Source organism: Ricinus communis, chromosome 2 (assembly GCF_019578655.1).
Source record: "Ricinus communis isolate WT05 ecotype wild-type chromosome 2, ASM1957865v1, whole genome shotgun sequence".
NCBI classification, from domain to species: domain Eukaryota; kingdom Viridiplantae; phylum Streptophyta; class Magnoliopsida; order Malpighiales; family Euphorbiaceae; genus Ricinus; species Ricinus communis.
Window position 1 is genome coordinate 8,923,832 of NC_063257.1, and position 24,099 is coordinate 8,947,930.

General features: G+C 29.8%; 2 protein-coding genes across 9 annotated transcripts; both read right to left on the reverse strand.

The window, feature by feature from the left end:
• Window positions 1-311: 311 nt before the first annotated feature.
• LOC8283196 lies at window positions 312-5,931 on the reverse strand. Of its 8 annotated transcripts, XM_048370657.1 has the most exons (5): window positions 5,673-5,931; window positions 4,012-4,658; window positions 3,399-3,480; window positions 2,722-2,750; window positions 1,116-1,244 (listed from the first exon to the last, which is right to left on the reverse strand). In XM_048370657.1, the coding sequence occupies exons 2-3, from the start codon at window positions 4,560-4,562 to the stop codon at window positions 3,399-3,401; spliced, it is 633 nt and encodes a 210-aa protein (XP_048226614.1). In that variant the 5' UTR covers window positions 4,563-4,658; window positions 5,673-5,931; the 3' UTR covers window positions 1,116-1,244; window positions 2,722-2,750. The 8 variants fall into 8 exon arrangements, with proteins under 8 accessions (XP_048226615.1, XP_048226611.1, XP_048226613.1 ...); XM_048370654.1 differs by lacking the exon at window positions 3,399-3,480 and having other exon boundaries at window positions 813-1,244; XM_048370656.1 differs by lacking the exons at window positions 3,399-3,480; window positions 5,673-5,931 and adding an exon at window positions 5,560-5,577 and having other exon boundaries at window positions 813-1,244.
• An 11,356-nt stretch (window positions 5,932-17,287) lies between these two features.
• LOC8283198 lies at window positions 17,288-22,774 on the reverse strand. Its single transcript, XM_002524285.4, has 3 exons — window positions 22,312-22,774; window positions 19,322-19,402; window positions 17,288-17,998 (listed from the first exon to the last, which is right to left on the reverse strand). Exons 1-3 carry the CDS (start codon window positions 22,468-22,470, stop codon window positions 17,627-17,629), a joined length of 612 nt encoding a protein of 203 aa, XP_002524331.1. The 5' UTR covers window positions 22,471-22,774; the 3' UTR covers window positions 17,288-17,626.
• Window positions 22,775-24,099: the final 1,325 nt, after the last annotated feature.

Consider the following 24,099-nt stretch of genomic DNA (forward strand, 5'->3'; position numbering starts at 1 on the left):
TTTTCTTTGTATGTGGGTGGGTGGTCAGGAAAATAAGAAGCTTAGGTGTGTGTGGATAAGGTGTGGCCAAGTTTCAAACAGTGTGATGGGTTAAAGTTAGTTGGTCTATTAGAAGGAGAGATGATTTTGGCGCCTCACAGCCTCTCAAAGCATATGAATGAAACAATCCCCATTCATTACATAACCGCAACTTGGAATTAGGATTTAGTGTTAGACCCTTCCACCACGCCCTGCTTCATATGCAAGTGGAAGTAAATGGTCCTCAAGATAACTTGCCAAAAAGAGTTCATGCCTCCAAGGGTACATGTCACTAAAAATAATTGACATATTGGCACATGTATGTATCTTAAGATTCATGGGTCATAGTCTAAGCAACAAAAGATCCATAAAACTGAAGAGGTGTTGAATTTGCTAAACGGAAAAATGACAGATGGACCCCTTGGAACACCAAAACTCTTTCAGGAAGTGAATTAGTAGACAGGCGTATCAAGTTTAATTAAACATCAACTGCGTGCGTTTAAACTAGTAAGAGTAACGGCAAGGATGCTGAGGACTTCTGGATGCAGTGGACAGTATCAATCCACCTGATGAAAAGAGCATAAGAACGCACAGGATCATTTTCAGTTGACGAATTCCGCAAAGATATGCTATAACAGTATAGGACAGTGTCTCTGTGAGCAGTTCATCCACAAATACATGAAATGAAAATGACTATAATCTGCATGCAACATGAAACAATAGGAAAATCTTAAAAGTAAAGCTTTCTAGACATTAACAGAATCGGGCAGAAATCGCATATACTACCAATGATGTGAAAGGGAAAAAAGAAATTATAACACATCAATTTTAAGACAGAAAGAAATATCATGGACAAGGCAGTCACAGGAAAAATAATTTAACCAAGCAAAGAGAAGATCAGAGTAACAAAATTGAAATCCTCATCAATTAAATATAGATACAAATGATCAGAGTCCACCAGGTATGCTAGTAGGCCAGACATTGAGCTCCTTGGTGAAGTTGTATTTCCTATTGACCCGATTACTTGCTTTTCCTTTACCAAGGAATCAGTTGGTCCAGGGAGAAAGTATCATAATTTCCGTGAGTAGCGATATGCATGTTGCCCTCTCACTTCCCTGGAAAACTTGCTCACAAAATGTTTTATTAATAGGATCAATCACATAATCACGCATGAACAACTTCTTTCAGCTGCATTGTCGAATTCATCATCTGATCCAGCCGTTTCACTGCCATAGGATCAAATCTCCTTTCAGCACAAGATTGCAGGTATACTGTTAATTACATAGAAAAACCACAACATAGAGAACCCAAATTTGATAAAATCTTCTTCCTATATTTCTAAAAAGAAAAATGAAATAAAAGACAGATAATGAATATTGGAGGAAGAAACAAAAATGCATGATATGGCACGAGTGCAAGATGCATCTTGGACAAGATATTATGCTTTACATGTGTAACAAAAATCCATATTTCACAGTTTACAACCAGAAGATATTAAAAGCACATTCCAGCAGAAAACTAATGAACTATTGATGAGACTCAACATTTGCTGCTTTCTTTTAAGTTATTTTTCATGTTGATTTCTATCTTGAACTGCTAAATAATAAAAGCAGGTCCGAAACATCACCATCCCATGTTGTGTACAATACTAAGTTCCTAGGATATTAAGAAACCAGTAAATAACATTCTTAACTCGATATTGCTTCACAAGTTCATTGTATAATATAGACACTCTTAACTTTTTCCAGATTAAGCATACTAATTCAGAGGTGCACATAAAAAATAACAAATAAAAAAATAAAAAACCTACAAGTATAAACAATCTAGAAACTCTAGTTCCACCAAATAAACCAGTGGTCAGGATTGGAACAGCTCTATCTAAAACTCTTCAAACAAATGCAGAAAAAGTTGAACTTTTAATTTGTATGGAAGTGAAGAGATATGCTTGTGTTAAATGCCGGTAAAGTCAAACTTTTAAGAAAACAATAAAATATCAAGCAAAGTGACTAATAAAAATAATAATACTAGAAATAATATAGCAACCTATGCAAATGATACCCTTTCTTGCGTTTTTTAAAATTACTGTAATTTAAGTGCGTTTTGATTGGAAAATGCCTCAAATGCAATATGACAGCAGATAATGGCTTTTGCTAACAAGAAAATACTTGTCACTGATCCATATGCTGCTGCCTGTCTCCTATAAACATTTGTTCCATCAGCCCTTGAAGAAATTGTAGAAAAGACAACTATTTGAATTAGAAGTAACATTATTCTGAAAATTTTCTTTTAAAGTTTTTTTATTATTAATGGTTAATTTCTCAATACAGAATTCCTCTCACAACTTGAAATGTAAAGCAAAAACTTAGGATCTGAAGGCTAAGAAAATATTATAAAACCACAACCAAATAATATACAAATAGACAGAGCGTTAAGGAGAAAATCAACGCTACAGTTTTCTTTAAAAAAGAAAATTAGACAAACCAAAGATGAAACATAATCATGTTCATGCAAACATCCAGAAAGGGGAAAACGCTCTCAGGCACCATTAACAAATTTACATAATTATGTTCTCTCTGACTCAAATATTCATTTGAAAAGTCCAAAGATCTTTCCAACAAATCAAAGTCACTATAATACAGTGCGAGACTCTTCCTATTTCTCCGGAGGTTAAAATGAATGTTGCTAGGTACTGTAGTAAATTACCATAATAATGGTGCATTTGGGCGAGGTGCCTATAAGAAAAAAAAACCAACATGAATGAAACCAATAATTTCCCAAAAATTAGCCATGTCATGAGCTTTAGAAAAGCATAAGCACAATGATTTCTCAAAATTGAAACAAGGACATTTAAGCAACCGAAAATTGAAATTCATATTCACTGTGTCAGAAAATAAGCTTATCATTTTCAATATGTGAGCTTGTTTGTGTATAATTTAATAATTTAACTGACATGCTAAATGCTTTGAATAGCCTCTATCTGTAGAAGTTTTTCAGAGTATTTGCTTCAAACATAGAAGACCTAATAAATCATATTGGTATGCATTACAAATATCAGTTGTTAGAAGTTTACATCAGCATCATAATACCCACACGACGTCATCTCTTCACCAGGTCATCACTCAACTCCTTCTGCCAACCTTGAATCTACAATGAACAATGTTTTCTTTCCTTTCTTTAAGAGGGGAGAGAGAAAATCCCCTATTAGAAGAATAAGTAAGATATCACAAATGTTTTGTAGATGAAGGAAAGAAAAAGTTATACCCATCACCAAATAGTTTGTATAATTAGCCAACCAATAAGCAAACAAATCTGTGTTCCAGAAATGGTATTGTGTTGTAGACAACATTTAAAAAATATTAGAAGTTGCATTATAAATTCACCTATCCAATCCTTTGGCAGTCACTGCTCATCATGCACAAGGAAACTAATCCCGCCATTATGACCATATTCACCTTCCAGTAGCTTTAAACAAATTGAAAGTAAGCAACCAAAATCATCTTCTAAAATCTCATAATTGAAGCTACTTTTGAACCTATAAAAATCCTCCATTATTGTGAAGCCAGAGCAGAACACATACTAGTGTCATTCCAGAACCACCCAACAATGTAAATTGTGACACATTGACCTGTACATATTTCCTAATCATGCAACGGGAAACTAATTACAGAATTTTCAGAAAGCATGACTCACCTGATCCTCCTAAGATAGTATAATTCATTTCCTATCAACAGAACTAATGATACACCAACCTCTAACTACAAATCCAAATAAAGAAGTATAAATTCACTTAAACTTCTGAGAAGCAAGTCATTTGGCCAGAGGAAATTGATAGCAGTATGAAAATTCTTATGCAGGCATAAACCTAGTATTCTGGTATTGACATCTGTACATATTTAACTATGTCCGTAATAAAAGGGATATCAAAATAATACTCCTTGATGAGCTTAAAATATGTAGTAAACTTAAATGCACTGGCCATAGGGGTTCCCATACCTTGGCTCAAATTCCCTGATTTCAGCAAGCTCACTCCCACAAACATCTGTCCACTGCACTTTTCTCCTTTCTGCATGACCAGGAATATTACTACCTTTCTCACCCAGCGTGTTGTGTTGATTTGCATTTTCAACAGGAACTGGAATGCTATTTGTTGGCTTCTTCAAGCTACTCTTAAGCATAACTCTTCTTACATTGTTATCACCTTCGAGTTCAGTCGTATTATCTTTATCCTTATCAGCAACAAGAGGATCCGGCAAGACATCCTGCTGCTGGGCAGGACCTACCTTGAGAGGCGATGGAGAATCAAGCCCTGCGGAAGCGCGACCAAAGCAAACAAAGGAAGCGCACCCGCGGGAAAGCCGGTTCTTCAAGGAAGCCAGCTGGAGGTCAGGATCTGGTTCGTTTTCCACCAACTGGTACTGATTCCACGGCGCAACTCTCATGGGTTTATCTTCGTGCCTCTGACCCAAGAGAAGAAGGGTCAGGCCCTTGCTATACCCAGAAGCTGAAGAAGAGAAAAACCCTCCTCCTTCCACTGCCAATAACATCAGTTCTAATCATCTGGTCATCACAAAATATAGTTTCAATACAGCTCCCCTCCCCTGCCCCCTTTGCAGTCACAAAGACACCACTCACCACCAGGCCTTAAAAAATCCACGTTACACAGTCCGTCAGATAACTAAGAAACTTCGGAAACAGAAAAATAAAATATTAACAAAGGACGATGACAATCTCAAATTTGCAAGGCCACTATCAACCCATTTCTCATTTAATCTGTGAAATTTCTAATTGCCAAAATTTACAAGAGTGCACGCCCGTCATCTATCTCAACAGCAGAATCATTAAATCCCAAAAAACATAAAAGAAAAAGAAAGGTTACAAAAGACAATTGAAGAAAAGAAAGAAAGGAAGAAAGAAAAAGTAGAAAAAGAATTGCACTAATTTCAAGAATTAGCCAGGATACCCAATCCGTTACAGCTAGAAATATCCTTAAAAGTGCAGGTCCACACGAAGTCAAATCAAAAAATGGTCAAAAAAAATCTTGACCAGGAAAGAACAAGTATTTGACAATTTATACCCAAATTTTAACTAACATACGAGATTACTTAAAATGCCCATCAAAACATAATTAATGGACAAAACTGTTTTTAGAAAAAGGAAAAAGAAAATAAAAAAGGAATTCACAAGATTAAGCACAGGCAGTCAGGTACTAAACGCAACCTCTCATAATTGATTACCTTCAGAATAAACTTAGAAGAAACTTAACAACAATTATTGGCATAACAATACAGTTTCAGCAACTGATCCTACATGCAATTAACATATACATATTCAAATAAACAGAACAGGAAAACAAAAAAAAAAAAAACAAAAAAAGTTTCTTCTCATTTCAAACAAAACAAAATATTTCTCTAAATCATCAACAATTTAGCAACGAAAACATCAATTAAAAGCCAAACAGAGATTAAAGATCTGTTCTCTTTAAGAAAAAAAAACTAACACACACTTGCTAACATGCATATAGCTTTCTTTCACTTCACATACTTGTGGTTTTAAAAGTTGTGTTTGGTTAAAGAGAAAAACAAAATCTCCACTTTCTAAAATAAAAATAAGAATTTTTCTCGGGAAAGTAAAGAGAGAAATCATAATCATAATACCTGAAAGTGACGCTAGTACTACAGATCTGAGAGATTGATAGATTCTCGGTGTCTAAATCGGCGGCGCCGGCATGTCGGCTCTAATTAATTGGCGATGAATTGGACATAGATTTAGAAAAAGAAATTTAAAAAAGAATTACTAATAAATTTAAAAAGAATAAACGAAAATCAGAGGGAAAAAAATTAAAAAGATTGGACTTGCTTCTGGTTCGAATTATTTAAAAGGACGAAATAGATAGTGACGCTGTGGCGCATGATAGCGAAAGCCCCCTTTCTTATTTTATATATATAATATCATTATTTTTATTTTTAATCTTTATTTATTTTTTCTCACTAATCACTTTTCTTGGGAAGTAATTATAAAAAGAGAAAGCTTGCTTTTGTTTGCTTGCCTCCGCGGCTTCACCTGCTTTTTCTTAAGTCCGCTCTCTTAATTAATTAATTAATTAATTTTAATTGACTAATTTTTAATAATATTAGAAAAATAATTATAATAAAAAACTAGAAATTTAAAAATTTAATAATAAATTATAAAATTAGAATATTTAATTATAGATATTTAATTCTAAAAGAAAATTTAATTCAAAAATTAAATAATTATAAAATGGATATAAAAGAATTTCCCATCATTTACATTTACATTTTTTTACATTTCATTTTTAATTAAAAAATAAGTACTTTTTAAAATTATCTTGGATGGTTATAGCTTTGCATCTCTTTTTATTATTACTTTATTAAAATAATATAAATAAAATAAATTTCAGTGTACTCTTCCTTAATTTTTTTTATGATTTTATGACAACATTAAATAGTTTTTCTTATAATTATCTATTAATTATTTAATTTAGGGTCAGTTTAAACAGTTGGTAAGAAAAATATTATTCTAAAATAATTTTTATCTTAAATTATTAAGATTTCTAAAGTAAATTTGTTGATATGTCTAAATCGTAATAGTTATTTCAAATTAATAGATAACTAGTCGTTTATTCTTACGTTGTATAATCATTATTATTATTATTATTTTAGTTATAAAATTAAATTTATAGATATAATTTAATAAATTTTTAATATTTAATATTAATTTATAATATTTTAAAAATAACAGCAAATTTATTATTTTTAAATATTTTTAATTTTTCAAAATTTTATTAATAAAATAATGTAAAATTATTTTTAAAATATTTATTTATTAATTTTAATATTTTTATATAAATTATCAATTTTTAATTATATAATTAAGAATTAATTTATTAGTGAATATAATATTTAAAAATATTATTTTCTTTAAAGAATCATTATCTAATTGAAAAATAAATTTACTAGTTGATAATATTAAAATATAATTAATACGATATTTTTTAAAATAATTATTATCTAATTAGAATCATTATTTGTTGAAAAAATTAATTTATTATTAGTATGTTATTATTAATATATTTCTAAGTGTTTAATTAGGAATATAATTTATTAATTAATAAATTTAAAAAAAAATTATAAAATTACACATAAATTTGAATTACATGTGTCAAAAATAATATAATATATTAAAATAAAAATTTATATGTTAAAAATTAAACACACGTGTTAAAAAGAATCTAGATTCAGAAATTAATATATATATATTATAAAATAAAATTAGCTGAATTAGGAAGATTATTTTACTTGACTTCTAATGAAATCATGTGTTTTAACAAAAAGAATCATAATATATTGGGAATAATTAAATTGGATATCATTATAATTTTTAAATTATTATGCTTACTGTTTAAGACTTCGCAGAATTCTCATTATTTAAATTAGTGGCCCATTTCCTTACAATTAAAAAAAAAAAGTTAAATGGTTCAGAACTAATAGTTAAAGATGTATTTTTAATGTTGGAAGTTTTTGAAATTTAATATTGAATTTGTAAGATATTATAAATGGTGCTCATTAAAGTATATTGAATTGGATTAATTAAGATTGAAAAGATTTATTTTCTTTTTCTTCTTCGTCACTAGTTTTTTCTTTTATTTTTATTACTTTTTTCTTAAAAATAAAAGAATAATTAAAAAAAAAAAAGCAAGATGGTAATAAATAACTATATACACTTATTAATTAATAATGAATGTGTTCTTTTTAAAGTAGGAGTGGGTATTAAGGAAAAAATAAGAAAAACTAATTATTGCCCAAAAGACCCTTTTAAATAAATTATTTATCAAAATATTGGAAAACTTCTCTGCCCTTATACCGTACTCTGGCTTCACAGTTTTCACTCTTTATCCAACACTAAGGATAAATTACACAGACATCCCTCAAGTTTGGATTCTATATCACAACCATTCTTAAATTTTAATTTGTATCACTAAATTCTTTTATTTTTAATTGAGATATCACTAAACCCCCTACCATCTATCTTTGTATATATGATAGATGGAAAATTAATGTGTCGTGATTGTAACTAAGAAAATACAACTCAAATTAAACTTCACACCTTAACTCTTTCTCCTTTCCTTCTACAATTACTACCACCGGAACCAACAACATAACTCCAATATCACCGTCCAACAACCACCTCTTAAAACAATGGCCATCAAATGAGACAAAGCTTTTAATATTAAAAAAAATATAGTAACAAACTAAAAATCCAAAGCTAATAGTTATATACAACAGTATTGATATTGCTATTGATTTTTAACATCAAATCTCAAAAGAACATAAAAAAAATTCAATTACTAATAATAATATTAAAAGACAAAGAATAGATAGACCTTAATGCCTCATTCATTTTTATAATTTTCTTCTTCTTTATAAAATTCAATTCAGCCATGCACCTTTTCTCTTTCTCGCACGGACTCTCTCTCTCATAATAAATATCTTCCTCCACTTGAAATAACTTCTCCTCTATAATCGTATAACAAATTGATGCTCCTATTTCTACTCTTTGGATGTCTTTAAACGCTTCGACAATCCTAAAGCTCTGAATCTATACAAAGTCTATCGCCTTCATATCAAGACAATTTGATAGCAACTCGTCTAATTGGTCACTATCCATATCATGTTTCTCTTTGCAATTTTCATAAACTTCAAAACCTAAATTCAGTTCCACCTAATCAGTTATAGAGTCTTGCTACGAGTTTTTCTCTAGGTTCAAGAGATTGAAAATGCAGCTTTTTTTGCCTAATGACTTAACATATTTTTTTATATTGAAGGTTGTTTTGGTTCCAAAAATTCATTTTTAGTGAAATAAATCCATACCCAGATCTTAAAATATGATTTTGTTAATGACCCTTTTGTTTGTAATGGTCTTGTAGTTGTTTATCCTAAGAGTGTTAAAGATTTGGTATGTGCACGTTCATTGTTTGACGAGATGTTTAACAAAAGCTTGGTTTGTTGTTGGACTTCTTTAATTTTTGGTTTTGCTCGGTTAGGTTATTTTAATAAAGTTTGATTCTTTGATTAGATAGAAGAAATTTGAAGGAGAATAAGAAGTTCCATACTTTCACTAAATTTGTTGTCGGGGATTGTGTTTTTTTTTTTATTTTTTTTTTTAATATATTTTAAAAAGAAGAATAGAGGACTTGTTGTGTACATGAGTAGATGAGTGATGTATTGAAAATAATATAAATAAGTATGCCACACATCCAGTTTTGTCTCTCTTTTAATTGGAAACTGATAGTAAGAAGTTTAATGATATCCTAATTAAATTTTAGGAGGTTTTTAATACAAATTGAAATTTAAAGCTATCCATGATATATACGGCAAATTTGAAGGATTATTAATGTAATTTATCCTAAAAATTAGTATGAAAATACCCACCAATGAGAGATGGTCATAATAAGATTAACAAGTCATTTTATGATGTAAATGAAGGCAAAGAAAGGCTTTGCCACTAGAATTGACTTAATATCAAAATGTGTTTAACACCTCAACATAAATTCAAAAGATATTCCATTATTCCGATGATTATTTTTTGGACAAAAAAAAACTTGCCCGAAATATCTCACACATAAATTCAAGCCTCCTTTCTTTCCTCTTTTCATTATCTAAACAATTCCTCACTAAATTACACCTTTTTTTTAGTGTTTCTTGGCTACAAATTAATTCAAGTTATATATACATTTATAGTAAAGATTATCAAACTAAAAATAGAGAAGAAATAGTATCAAATCAAAAGTTTCAAATTTAAAATGTTCAGTTAAATTATATATTAACTTTTTTGATTATTTATGACTTTTATATATTTAATTTAATATTAAATTTTTATTTCAGTTTTATCTTTATATTAAAATAGGTGTAATAAATTTTACAGTATTTATAGAAAGTAATTTAGTTTAATTTAATTATCTTTTTCAATTAAATCTAGTATATGCTTTTATTTTACTTTACAATAAGTAATTTAGTTTAATTTAATTAATTTTTTTATAATTAACTCTATTAATCTTTTTAAAATTTAATTAAATTATTAAAAAATTATTATTATTATGAAATTGAAGGAATAGCATTTAACTCAAGCTAATAGCACCGCTTTTTATCCTGATTTGTTAAATAAATTTCTTATTAACTTTAGTATAAAATATAAAATGTTAAAATAATAAGCATGCTATTACATTTATTTCAGTTTACGGCTATTATTACTGGTTATTTTTGCATTAGAAATTAGAAATTTTGATAATGGAAAAATAAATAATTAAATTATTTATGCTATATTATCAATAATGAGCTAAATAGAACAAATAGAAAAATATCAGCATAATAATAATAATAATAATAATAAGCATTGAGAGCAGGAGAAGAGGACGGGCAATGGACAGGACCCCACCCCTCCCAATCATTCAGTGACGACAGGACCATTTATGGCATGGCTGGGCTACAAGTAGCCACAGGGATAGCTCATCCATTATTTCTTCGCCATTTTTTATTTTTCTTTTTTCAAAATAATTATTTAATCTCTTAATAAAAGAATTTATATTTTTATAATATTTTAATATTTTAAAAGTTAAATTTGAATCATTTATATTTAAATATTAATATTACAGTTGTAGCTTTTTAAATTAGTATTTTCTTACTTTTAATTTCACCATCATTTGATTTTTACTATTTTTAGCTTTTATTTTATTTTCTCAATAAAATTCTAAATGAATTTATAATTTGATTTTGTTTCTAAATTTTAATCAATTTTAATAAATTTTGATTTTCTAATAATATTAAAGGATTCCAATTTATACTATCTATTAACAAATTGATTTAGTGACGATTGATTTTTATTTAAAATTTGATAATAATTATTAGTGATATTAATATATTTATAAGCAAAATGGCTAACGATATGAATTTTGCTTATTAATATGTTATGAAACTCTTGTATAGGAAAATTAGCTAAGTTATAAGGCATTGGATTAGACATTTTATTCACATATAATGTCTATTTTTAACTTAAAAACATAATAGTCCAATGGAGTTAACAAATAAAAATATTAAAAATATAAAGGTAGTATAATTTAATACAATTCAATGTTAAAATAATTAACCATTTCAATTTTGGTGACTGTTCTTTGAGAAAACATGTACAGTTTATCTTTAATTTAGTCTACCAATAAAGATATAGAAACTACGGAAAAAAATTAATTTTTATTTATAATATATATATACTATATTCTAAAATTGAATGATTAATACATATATTTAATAATTTAAAATAATAAATATATGTCAATCATCTATTAGTTTATTATATATATGAGAAGATACATATAAATCAGTAGACTTGTTTACGAGCTTAGGTACTTAACCGGCCAGTTCAAACTCGTATAGAAATTTTTTAATTTGGAGGTATATTTTTATCTTTAGATCCATGCAGTTCCAACCTAAAAATCTAGAATTATTTTTTTAAATAGGCATTAAAATATTATTCTTTTTTCTAGAACCGCTCAACATATTTAACCCGAACCGAAAAATATAAAGTAAAGATTTTTATATTTTACGACAGACTGATTTAGTCAGAGTGCTAAGTTTAAAAAGTTCAAATCCGATTAAATTCGGCTGGGCTGAAACTTTAAATATGTATAAGAAATTGTTCTAGAAAAACATATACCCGCGATGCATTGGCGGCGGAGGGTTGAAACCCAAGCACCCCTAGAAATTCCACAGCATGAGAGGGAGTTACAGTAGTAAAAGCCAACTCTCAAGAATCTTATTCTGTATGGGGAAAGTAAGGCCTTTTAGAATCTGAGCAATTCTGAACCAAAAGCTAAAAAAATGTGATTATACAATGCAGACTATATAAAACACAGTTAAAAGCTTGGACAAGGTGACTTATGCTTCACCAACTATTGACAGGAATAGGGTTTGTTTGGTTGTATGTTTGTTGCAATTATTTTGTTAGAAGTGTGTTGGGTTTTGCTTTTTTCTCCTTTTTGGGGGGCAAGGGGAGTTTTGTCATTAGAATTGGGCATGTCTTTTGTCTTTTGTCTTCTTCTTCTTCTTCTCTTTTACTGCTTGGGAAATTTAACATGCACACTGTAGGGTATTGATTTTAGTGTCTTTTTGCCCTTTACATAAATAAGTCCTTTGTAAAGTTAGTTTCTTTTTCAAACTTGCCCCTGTGTTGTTGGATAGACTTCAACTATATTTTGTAACTAAATACTTTTTGATTGAGCCACTTCCATATATATATACACAGAAAATGAGCTGAAATATTTTATTTTTACGATTTAAATTTTTGATTTTATGATCTAAGATTTAAAATAGTTTATTTATACGTTTTTTTAATTGCATTGTGATATCTTTTCGATATTTTAGTAGTATTAATTTGATATTTTTTTATATTATTTTTTTAATAAAATTATAACAATATCATCTTTATCATTCATCCCTATCTATTTTTTTATTGTCATAAGAATTTAGCTAGATGCTATAAACATAATACTACTACTTCTTGGCGTACTAAAATGATTGTTTTTAGTTTTAGTTTTATTTTAATTATATCTTTATGTATTTTCAGCTGCATTTTAGTATTTTTTTAATATATTATAGTATATTTTCTGAAATACACAATTTTATGTCCTTAAAATATATAATTTTATGTCATTAAAACACACTAATTACTATAAAAAATTAATATTATTTATTCATGAATACCAATATAAAAGTATAAAATAAAAATAAAAAGGCTATCTTATTTAATTGGTTTCACAATTATGCAAATTAAATGATAATTTTTTAGTATTCTTTATGTACATAGTATATTTTTTATGATAATATTTTTAGAAAGAGTATAAATAAAAAATATAAATAAATTTTGAAAAAAATTGTAAAATAAAATGTTTTAAAAAAACATGTCTAATGAATTTTTTTTAATTCATGCAACGGCCAAATTATGTTTTATATAATAGATTAATCATCTTTTTACATTTATATTAAACATAAAAATTCAAATAATTCAGAGAAAATTACTTAAATTTAAAATCTTTTACTCTCAAAATTAAATACTTGACGCGGATAGAGCCACTTTTTTTTTTTATAATTCAAATTGTCTTAGTAATTTCTTTTTAAAACAATTAAAGCTGAAACTTCATTTATCAAACACGTGTACAAATGTAAAGAAAACCCACATTATTGACTCTTATTAATTAACAACATAAATTAGAGAATTTAAAATTAATAAAAAGGAAAAGAAGAAAGAAAAGTCACAAATATTATATTAATATGGACCCAAAATCTCCATCTTGACTTATCAATTGAAGGAATTTGGTAGAAATGCAAGTTAAATTCTTCATCTGCTTTCCAATAAAGATTGAAAAATAAAATCATATACTTTTTCTTTAACAGTAAATCATACTATTTTAATAATTGAGTATTCCAATTTGTTTTATTTGCTCTTTTATTTTTTTAAAAAATAATTCTCCTTCTCTAACAAGTATAAAGCTAAAATTTATTAATTATTAATTATTTAGCATAAAAAAGAATTTAATTTTTTAAAATTTTTTATTAGTAGAAATTTAATTTTTTAAATCTTACTGTATAAGAATAGACTTTAAATTTTATATAAACATTCAGAGTAACAATTTCAAATTGTAGAAATATATTTTAATATGTTCTCGAACTCATCAAAATATTAATTCTAATACGTAAATAACGCTCAGATGCTAATTTTTAAAAAGGAACATAATAAAAAGACATATATAGTTACAAATTTAATATTAAATCTGCTAAATTCTATGAATTTTATAGTAAGAAATTTAAATATCATCGTGGACTCTGCAAAGAGAATTAAATACTCCATAAAAGATTCAGGAAATCCTAATATTTAATAAGAAAAAATAAACAAATCTAAAAGGTTTATATTTATTGGATAAAAAAGAGTAACATAAAAATAGAAAGGGAAGGGATTTAGATCAGCAGTGGACCAAAAATGGGTTTGTTTTAATTTGGTCCAATTGAGTACTTGTAATTAATTAATTGTAATTATACTTTTAAGAGCTTATTAGTTAAGTAATCATAATTAATTTAAAAAATTAAATTGAAATGTTTAACAGCTAGACTGTCAGTAATTAAGTATAACTACTTGCTGGGTTGTCCTTTTTTCTTCTTTTACTCTATAATGCACCTTTGACTCACTTTTAAAAAAGAATTATTATTTTTTTCTCAAACAAAGTGAACAATTACTGAAACTTTTATATCCTGTGCCTAGTTTTTTAACAAAATGCAAAAGGAGAAAAAGAAAAAAAGGCCTGAATTTTATGTCTGTTGCCTGGTTTGCAAGTTATGTTAAATGAATATGAGATCAAATAACAAAAATTTGATGGTTTCAAAAAGAAAATTGATGGAAAATAAAGGATACAATAATTGATATTTTTTTATTTTGGAAATACTTGAATTCAAACCCTCTAGTCTATACAATTTCTGAGGTGAAATAATTATGTTTAATGAAAATATAGAAAATAGAATAAGGGATTTTCATCATATAGCACCCACTTATTGACCTTTAAAAAAAAAAGAAGAGAATTACAGCAATTTCATGAATAAAAGAGGAGAAAAAGGAATTAGAAAAAGAAAAAAAGGAATATTAGAAATTGTCATTCCAAAAGTTTGATGTCTCAGTGAAATCCTCTCAAGATCTTTTGTTCCAAGGACTTGTAGCTTTAATGTCAAATATATGATAATATGGACATAAAAACTCTTTAACTTTATTAGGCTGCTAAAATGATGATATGAGTATTCCTTTTCTACAAATTAAATTAAGGTGTCTTCATGCATCCTCTCTTAAACCCTATACTTCTTCTTTCTTTGTCCTCAATCATGTGAAAATTTGTTCAACATTAAATAATATTCAATGTGGGTTACAAGGGAAAGGTCATTGTCCCTTCTATCTTTGGGCCATACAAATGATGCAATCATCAAGTATGAGGATACCAAATCCAAACTTGAATGAGAAATAGTTCCACTTTTGCTATCAAAAGTAAGGAGACAAAGTGATTGCTTTGCACATTCAATTACTAAAGCACCTCTTTTAGCTTCCCCTTTTCTTCCTTTACTCCTTTTCTTTCTATAATTGACTCTCACATGTGTAAATGAGTTGGAGGATACATTGACAACAATAAAAAGCATTACTAGTCTTTTTTTTTCTTCTTTCTTTTTCTATGTCATGGTTAAAATCTTAAGTAATAAGAAATAGTGATCCATTAGGAAGTCATCTAATTGATATTATTAGTCATTAATTAAAGAAGTTTTAAATTTTGATTCTTTTTCAGCCACCATCCACTAACATTAGTGAGATTTTATCGTTTTATCATAATATATTTATAATTACTCCTATTGTGTAGCTGGAATTTATCGTCTTCAAAGTAAGATATTTATAAAGAAAATACTGTTAATTTTTAAGATCTTAATTGCCATTATACACATAAGAAATGAGCTAATAACCATTTTTTAAGCATTGAATCACTTGCATATAAGTGTCATTCTTTGACATTGTATTGAGATCCTGTGGTTAAAGATGAGCGCCTAAAGTGAAAAAAAGAAAAATGATGAACTTTACTTGAGACTAGTGTCTGTCACCTATGCTCTCATTGACATAATTGCAAACCCTAAATTTATAACATTAAGCATGACCTTAAAAAATATGCCTCTTTTTAGTGCCACCTATAATACATGCAATACTGTTATTTAAACCCAATTAATGTGTTGGATCAATCATTTGGAGTTGTCAATTAAAAAGTATTGCATGGCACTTTGATGTTTATCCATACAAATATACTTTGATCAAGTTTGAGTCACTTAAAGTGATATGCATATGTGCTTTGGCCAAAAGGGAATTGGTGGGGTTTTACAAGGCAACATTGCCTTTATCAAGTGGATAGGAGCCTAGCTAGGAAATTATGCATATAAAACTGATAGAAAGGAAGGAGCATCAATCATTTTCAAAGCCAAATGTCGCATAAGGGAAAAAGAAAAAGACCCAAATATGTTGGGTGAATTTCATTTATGGTCACCGACTCCATATATAAATTTCATTTTGTTTAGTCATAAGATCACTAGTAAAATATTTTTATTGACATCAATTGAAATTTGATGTCAAACTGTACTGATGAAAATATTAACATTATACAATTAAGGTTAAAATGCAGTAACTTTTAGAAGATAAATTGACATGGGCGAAGACACAAAGGTTTTCACGATTAATTTATGCAATAAAAAAGTGCAATTGAGAGCCCTCATAGGGTAACAACTAACAAGGGATTCTAGAGTAATGCTGGTAGGTAAGGGTGCATATTTACTTGTGGTCAAGCCAAACACAAAGAGAGAGTGGCGCATGTGGAGATTGGCTTGCTTCGGACCCCACCATCAATGTCTCATATACTAACAATGGTAGATTGGTGCTGATATGTCCATTTCTTAAATTAGCTATCATGCCAGCAATCAGAAGGTTCATATCTTTCTTCTTCTGCTACTAGTTGCTTCATGTATTTGTTTGTTCTGGAGCTAATGATTGAAACCCAGCCCGCCCCGCAGCTTAAGCTAAGGACTTGCCAGCCTATCATGCCATCAACAAATCAAGTAAGCTGGAGGTCGTACTTAATTAGTACTGAAATGGGGAAGGGCCAGACAAGGTGATCTCATGAACTCAAAAGATGTATTTTGTTAAACAAGTGGACACCTTTTTAAGTGTTGAAGGCAGGGAATTGCATGCGAGTTCATGGGTTTAATGAGGAATTATCACAAACCTACCTTATTCCTTGCTCCTTTGAGGAATGGATCCTTCCAGAATGCCAGACCCTCCCTACTAATCTGTTTTCATCTCCCCTTCCCTTCCCCTTTTACATTGCAAGGACTAAGGAGGCGGTTACCACTACAAAGAACAATCTACCTGTCCCGCCAAAACCCACCTCTCCTTCGGTTATCTACACTCGAGAGAGTCCAGCCTTAAAAACTCTCAGAGAAATTGCTCGCCGTATCTCTCCGTCAAACTATTTATGTCATAGCAAACAATATAGAATTCTTCAAGATTTCATTAACTGAAAGCAAAGTTACTAACTAGTCTGTTAAGTGCCCTTATAGAGCAGATGAACAATGAATTTACAGAGGTATATTATCCTCAACAGATACATTGTAAACAAAAAGAAAACCTGACAAGAGAATAAAAGATAAATTGCAACAAGTATTACCATTTCATAAGTAGCAATGTCAATTTGACGAAAAGCTTTACATGACATCATAGTCGCAACTTAAGCATTCAAAAGACAATAAAAGACAAGACTAATAGGTTATGGTGCTCATCATGTGCCATTTTGCCCCAAAAGAACTGACACGATTAGCTATTCTCCACACAACTTCACCAAGTCAACAGCATCATGCCATTATTCTTGTACGAAGTAAACATCCACGTGCCAAAATGGCAAGATAATGCAACTGCAACTGCAACAGCCCTCCAGTCCTTATAACCATCACATGCCACAAACCTTCTAAAACCTGCTATATTAGATGTCCATTGAAGAATCATTGGAACTTACAGGATTAGGATCCCTGTTCGGATGCTGAGTAAAGTTGGCTTCATTACTGCGGGGTCCATTCCCTGATGGTGGACCACCAGTTGGATAATAGCCCCCCTGTGCAATGTGATAGTTCTGAAGACTCCTTCTGATGGGGCTTGACAAAGCATTTGAGAAAACTGAATTCTTGGATTGCTGATCACAATGCTCAGACCGAGCACCCTGGCCAGCAGTTATTGGACCAGACGAGCCTGACGAGAGGAAGCTGGAATTTGTGAATTGAATTGGTTGAGAACTCTGATGTTGTTGTGGCGCTCTGGGGGATGCTGGTGGTTCTTCTCCACTATAGTCCAACTCATTCTGCATAGAGCATTCCGCATTTCAAACATGGCTACAATATCATAAATATCCACAAGCATATGTGTAAAAGTGACAAATTCTCTTTTCTAGATAGTGCAGCTAAAACAAAAATTAGCACCAATAGTGAATGGATCAATTCATAATCAACAAAACCAAGCCATAACTAGGTTACCGTTATCCACATTTCATTAACCAGCCCAATGGGGAGAAACATTAAATCTTTAAATTTTCATAATTCAAAATTAAATTAAATGAATTTTCAATATGTTGCTAAATTTTAGTGCTTCTAAAATGTTTAGATTTTACTAGGATTGAATTATGCTAAACATTTGAGCAAGTACAAAGATAATATTTAATTATTTTTGTAACAAGACTAAAATTGATTTTTGCTAAAAACAAGATTTTACCTTAATTTGATAAAAATAATAATTTTAGACGAGTCTAATACTTAATAAGTTCAATGATTAGGTTGAATTTATTTTTTTTATCAATTTAGTCTTTAAACTTTCTTGATTTTGGATTAAAGAGGTAATATTTAGTCTTATTAAACAACAAGAGGGTTCTAATGTAATAAACAACATATAAGGAGCAAATTGTGTATTAGTAAAAAATAAAGAGGTAAATAGTATTTAACCCAACCTATTTAATGATTATTCAGCAGAGATTCTAATGGAAGGGCTTTTTAGTATAAATTTACAAAACAAAAGGATGAAAAAATATGATCTTAATGCTAGGGGGTAACTAAAATAAATCGGAAAATGCAAGGAAAAATAGTAATTACCCCATAATATTATCCCTTTACATCATGTGCTTAAAAAGAATTGAGCTGCAATGGATAATTTTTCTTTTCTGCAACTATAAACTAGATAGTTCTCAATTAGCAATATAGTTTAGTATTATTTTATATGGTTTTCATGAGACAGGGAGAAAGAGCAAATAAATTATCCATGGATTGGCTGGATTCTGAAAGTAATTACTTGGTCCACACAAGTAAATGCTATGAAGTGTAGAAAAAGAATAAAGGAAGCACCAAAAGAAGAGAATAATTTTGTTGAATGTAATATGGTGAAAATATAATTCAAAGGACATTGTTGTTTTGAACTTTAGATTGACAGAACCTCCCTGTTTTCATAGCTACATGTAGCAGAGACAAGCAAATGCAAGGAAACATAGATAGTTAACATATATAAGAAGTTGAAAGGAAATAAGGCATCAAAGCTATGAATAGTTATCACCTTTTTCCAGACCATACACACATACACCCCAATAAGAAAAAAGAAAACATATAGAAGAGTTTATCAGTTTTAAATGATTCAAGCAAACCTGAATGTAATTGATTATATCAACAGTTGTCACTCTTGATCCTCCCTCTTGTTGTCTCCAAATCCACTGATAAAGTTTTTCCTGGAAAAAGATGGCCAAGGAAAATCCACAAGATAACAGATTAAGATCAAAACATATTAGATAGTATAAATCAAAGATTGACATAATAGTACAGTGTAACATTTTTTCTTGCCTATCATCACACAAATAATAATCCAGTGGAAAGCTAAAAGCACCAAAAAACAAAAGCTGTCCTGAATAACACAATTGCAAGAAGGCAAGTCAAAGCACTCGCGAGCTATGAGGGGTCAAGCTTGAGTAATGAGCAACTCTGAGTTTGAGTATAGTAATACTAGACTCAATCAGCTCACCAGAATAATTATCATCTCAATATAAATTTTATAAATTCATTATTATGCATAATGGAAAAGAATGTTAAAATGTTTGTCATTTCAACCTAACTATATAGAAGCTAAAGGCCCATTTGAGCTTGAACTCAGAGTTCATTTAAGCTTCCAACTGGGATTAATGCAAAAGCTGAATAGGACTTTCATTCAAGCTGGAGTCTCTCAAGAATCATCATTCAAGATCCAAGTATGAAATCAAATTGACAAAGAGTAGAGTTTGGATTCATTAGTTTTCTAGTTGAGTCCAAGTAGTAACACTTGCCCACGCCCTTGTTCAAAACACTTAGTTTCTAACTTTCATTCTCCCTAAAACAAGCTATTGTTAGTTACAACTAAACCTAGATCTTAATCTCATTGCCTAGATTGCTACTATGCGTATTTGATTGAAGTACATTGTTAGGCATAAAGCCATTATTTATTCTTTACTTGCACAGTTATTAACGTGCAAGGTGCAAGGTGCAAGGAGTCCTAAAGCTTAGAGCAAGGTGCAGGCATGCATGATAGACACAAGGTGCAAAAATTACACCAAAAAAAATAAAAATTAAAAGGTTAATACTAAAATCAGAGCCGTAGCAAGAAAACACAGAACTTAAAAATAAAAGTTTCTCAACTCAAAACACATAAGGTTCCTAATCCTAGTAATGCTTATCAAAGCACGACTAATTATTATCAAGATTAATAGTCTTCACTATCAGCATCATCAAAATCCGGTTCACTTCCAATTTTCTCTTCTCCTTCATATTCTCCATCATCTTCTTCAAGATCAATTTCTTCCTCATCTCTAAGTACTAAAGTAGGGTTAGCTCTCATATGAGAAGATGCTTTTGTCTTTTCCATTAGCTTAGCCTAATACTTGAGAAAGAGGATATGGCATTTTCGCTTCTAGTACGAGACTCTTCAACTCCACTAGCTCTAACAGCCTGGCTGGCTGGAAGAGATCTGCAACTTCTTTGTGACCATTTCCTATGGAAGAGATCGGCAACTTCTATAAGCACTGCTTCTTCCTTTCTTTTATTGTTCATTACTCGTCTTCTTTGCCCCAAGTTTCTTTTTCTTTGAATCTTGCTTTCTTTTTAGTTTTTCTTTTAATCTTATTCTTTTTTTTTTTTTAATTAAAAAAATTTGGTGTAGTAGGGCCTATCATAAGCAATTTTTAAACTTAAAAAGAATAGCCAGATTTTTCAACCATATTATTTTTTTTTAAAAAGAACAAATAAATATCAGATAATCAATTTGTTACAAAAGCACGCCTTGAGAGTGCCTTGCCTGCAAGTCAAAACGCACCGTGGTGCTTGCCTTTATGACACCGCCCACCAAAGGCATGAACCTGGTCACCTTGTGCCTCAAGGCGAGCCATTTAACAACTGCGTTTATTTGGATTCTTGTGCTGGTGTAATAGTAAGCACTCTTACTCATTTAGACAAAAGAGATTCTCAAAATACTGTATTTACTCCTCTTTAAAGGCATATTAAGTTACATTATTTTACACCTCTCAATCATATATCAAAACTATGTTTCCTTGATACATAATTCGAAATCAAAATATTAAGTAATACAAACACTCAGGTATAAGTATCAACTTTCCCATTAAGCTTGTTTATTTATTTAATTTTATCATCATTTAAACTTGAAGAAAACATTTATGGGTTCATTCCTCCATTTGAAAAGTTTCTACTCAAACAGCAAGTTCCCATCACATACTAAATAAAGGGCCTTAACACACTCCACATGCAAGACCACTTCAAAGCACAATACTTCCTCTGCCATCTTTCCCTCAATATTTCTATGCTATCGCAAGCCTTTGATTGGTTATCTTCACTTTAGTATTATAACACTCTTAAATCAAATAAACAGAACCTTTGTGCAAAAGCACTATGACAGTATTGTCCAACAGTGAGGGCTCTCATGTAAAACCGTTTACAATTGAATTATAGTATCTACACACTACAGGTAATAAGTCTAAAGATCTATCAATAAATTTGCCCAGAGAAACCTAGAAAGGAAGAAAAATTTTGAACACAGAGAAACGAATCTGAGTTCCAGTAACAAAAGTAGTGCTTGCAACTTCAATTCCCAAATAAATTCCCGACTTTCTTTCTCCACATTTTCAAGGTCAGAATACTTAGTATAACAAGACTGAAAGAGTTCCTTCTGTAAGTAGAAATATTAAAAATATTGATGCTTTTATCAATCTACCTCATCCACAGTCTATCCTACCACCAATTGGAAAGCACAATTCTATCAATTGTAAAATTTACTAAACACCACCAGAAAATGCAAAATTTATCGCACCATCAATCTCTTGTAAATCCATATAATAAATACACATATCAAATAATTAAATCCAAACAATCCAAGAATTACATTTACACACCTAACAATTGCAAAAAGAAAAAAACAGGAAAAAAAAAAAAAAAGCTTACACCTTTTTAACCTAAAACAAAAATCCAAATAAAAGCCCACACGCTCAATTGATAAAGACAACCACCTAAAATTAACAATCACCACAAAATTCCCCAAAAATATCAAAAATCAAGAAACAAAGAAACAAGGAAAAGAGATAAGAAACAAAAGAAATCTTACAAGGCCGTGACGTTCACCGGCTTGAAAAGACAGTTTCTGGTGATTCATAGACTGGGTATAAAGCTGAGAAAGAGAATTAGCAGCGCTACAGAACGACGCGTACATAGTCCGATCCACCTCGTCAAGGCTCGTCGCAATAGATTTTCTCTTTTTCCCCATCCTCACGCAACAACAGCAGCAGCAGCAGCAGCAACAACGACAACAACAAAAATTCACTTCTATTTCACCGATTTATAACACAAAATTAATTCATTATAATTAATCTTTCACCTAATTAATTTCGCTTTTGATAAAGAAGAAAAGAATTATAATTATAAAAAAAATAAAAATAAAAATAAAAATAAAAATAAAAATAATAAAAAGAGAGAAGGAGGCTAATCGATTTTGTTATGTTATTTGGTGGTTCTGTTCTTTTCTTACGTATTTCTTGGTGCGGGGACATTAAAAGAAGAGGGGGATGTATGGTACATAGCGTAGGGGCGAGTTACAGTTTATTTAAATTTTGGTGACACGTTATGCATGTGTTATTATATACGGAGGAGAGCTTCCAGTTAGAATCTGACACGTATTAAAAAATCGAGCGAGTTATCTCGGCTTTTCATGCACCGAATTTTAACTTGTTGTGGGCTAGGAAAGGTTAATTTCAGCTTTTTATTATTAGATATTTTCATTTTTCACTTTAAATTGTAATTGAGAAATCTCTATAATTTTGCTTCAATTCTGTCAAATGTAAGTCTGTGAACCTAATAATTCCTACTTTTGTTACCATAAATTCTAAATTTATAATTAGGGTTTCACTGTACAGAAGATTGAGTACCCTTTTCTTTTCTAAGAAAGATTGAGATAAAATTATATTAAATACCAAACTTACATGAATTTATATCCAAACCAATTAGAATGGTTAGAGATATTTTTTGTGAACAATTATGATTTTTAGGAAAGGTTCAATGTGGGGGGACGAGGGCTTCTGGTCACCAGGCTACGAGCCTCCTGGTTGAATAATCACAAAATAAACTAACACATATGAAGCTTATATTAGTAAATTCTAATCTCTCATATTAGTAAATGCTAATCCTAAAAGTAATACAGTAGACCGGATTATATACATATAATAAAAAAATATACGAATATATGGAGATTTTACTCTTTTATATATTTATAGACTACGGTGGAGGCAACAAAATCCGGGAGCACAGACTTGTTAACAGCGCAAAAATTGGAGAAGCTAATAATGGATATACATATTGTAAGATGCAGGAGTTAGGGTAGAGGGATACGGTGAATTTAAGAGGATCTTTTGCTTCTATCCTAACCCTAACCCTAACCCTAAGGTAAAGTCATGGATCCACTATTATTAAATATTATAACCGGTAGCGTGAGAATAAAGGATCAGTTTTGCGGGCACGAAAGGTGAAATGCAGACTTGAAACACCTTTTTTTTTATTTTTTCTTTCTTTGTCTTATTTTCTTTTTCTTTTTTCTGTTACTTGTTTTTTTTTTTTTTTTTTTATAATGTAAAACAAACCAAATTAAAGCAAGTTATTAGCTTAACAGTTGAATGTTTATCTCATAAATTTCAGTCTTACATATTGGCAAAATACAGTACATAGAGATATCTTTAATCTTGTAAAATTACAAACAGTAATAACATAAAGGAAAAAGTCAAACCAGTGGTTGCTTCAGGAAGAACAAATTATCTGATGATCAAATATAATAACTTATATCCCTGAACAAGAAAAATTTAGCAACCTAGCCCTAAGCATAGATTTCCTTTCACTTGATTGGACT

What these genes read in the sequence shown, in the direction of transcription:
- LOC8283196 (XM_048370654.1), bottom strand. Translation starts at nt 4,562, where the DNA reads ATGTTATTGGCAGTGGAAGGAGGAGGGTTTTTCTCTTCTTCAGCTTCT. An exon ending in ATCAGGGAATTTGAGCCAAG is followed by an intron (nt 2,751 to 4,011) that starts GTATGGGAACCC and finishes TTTTTCTTATAG; the next exon opens with GCACCTCGCCCAAATGCACC. An exon ending in CCAAATGCACCATTATTATG is followed by an intron (nt 1,245 to 2,721) that starts GTAATTTACTAC and finishes ATCCTATGGCAG; the next exon opens with TGAAACGGCTGGATCAGATG.
- LOC8283198 (XM_002524285.4), bottom strand. Translation starts at nt 22,470, where the DNA reads ATGGGGAAAAAGAGAAAATCTATTGCGACGAGCCTTGACGAGGTGGAT. An exon ending in CCGGTGAACGTCACGGCCTT is followed by an intron (nt 19,403 to 22,311) that starts GTAAGATTTCTT and finishes ATCTTTTTCCAG; the next exon opens with GAAAAACTTTATCAGTGGAT. An exon ending in ATATAATCAATTACATTCAG is followed by an intron (nt 17,999 to 19,321) that starts GTTTGCTTGAAT and finishes TGCTCTATGCAG; the next exon opens with AATGAGTTGGACTATAGTGG.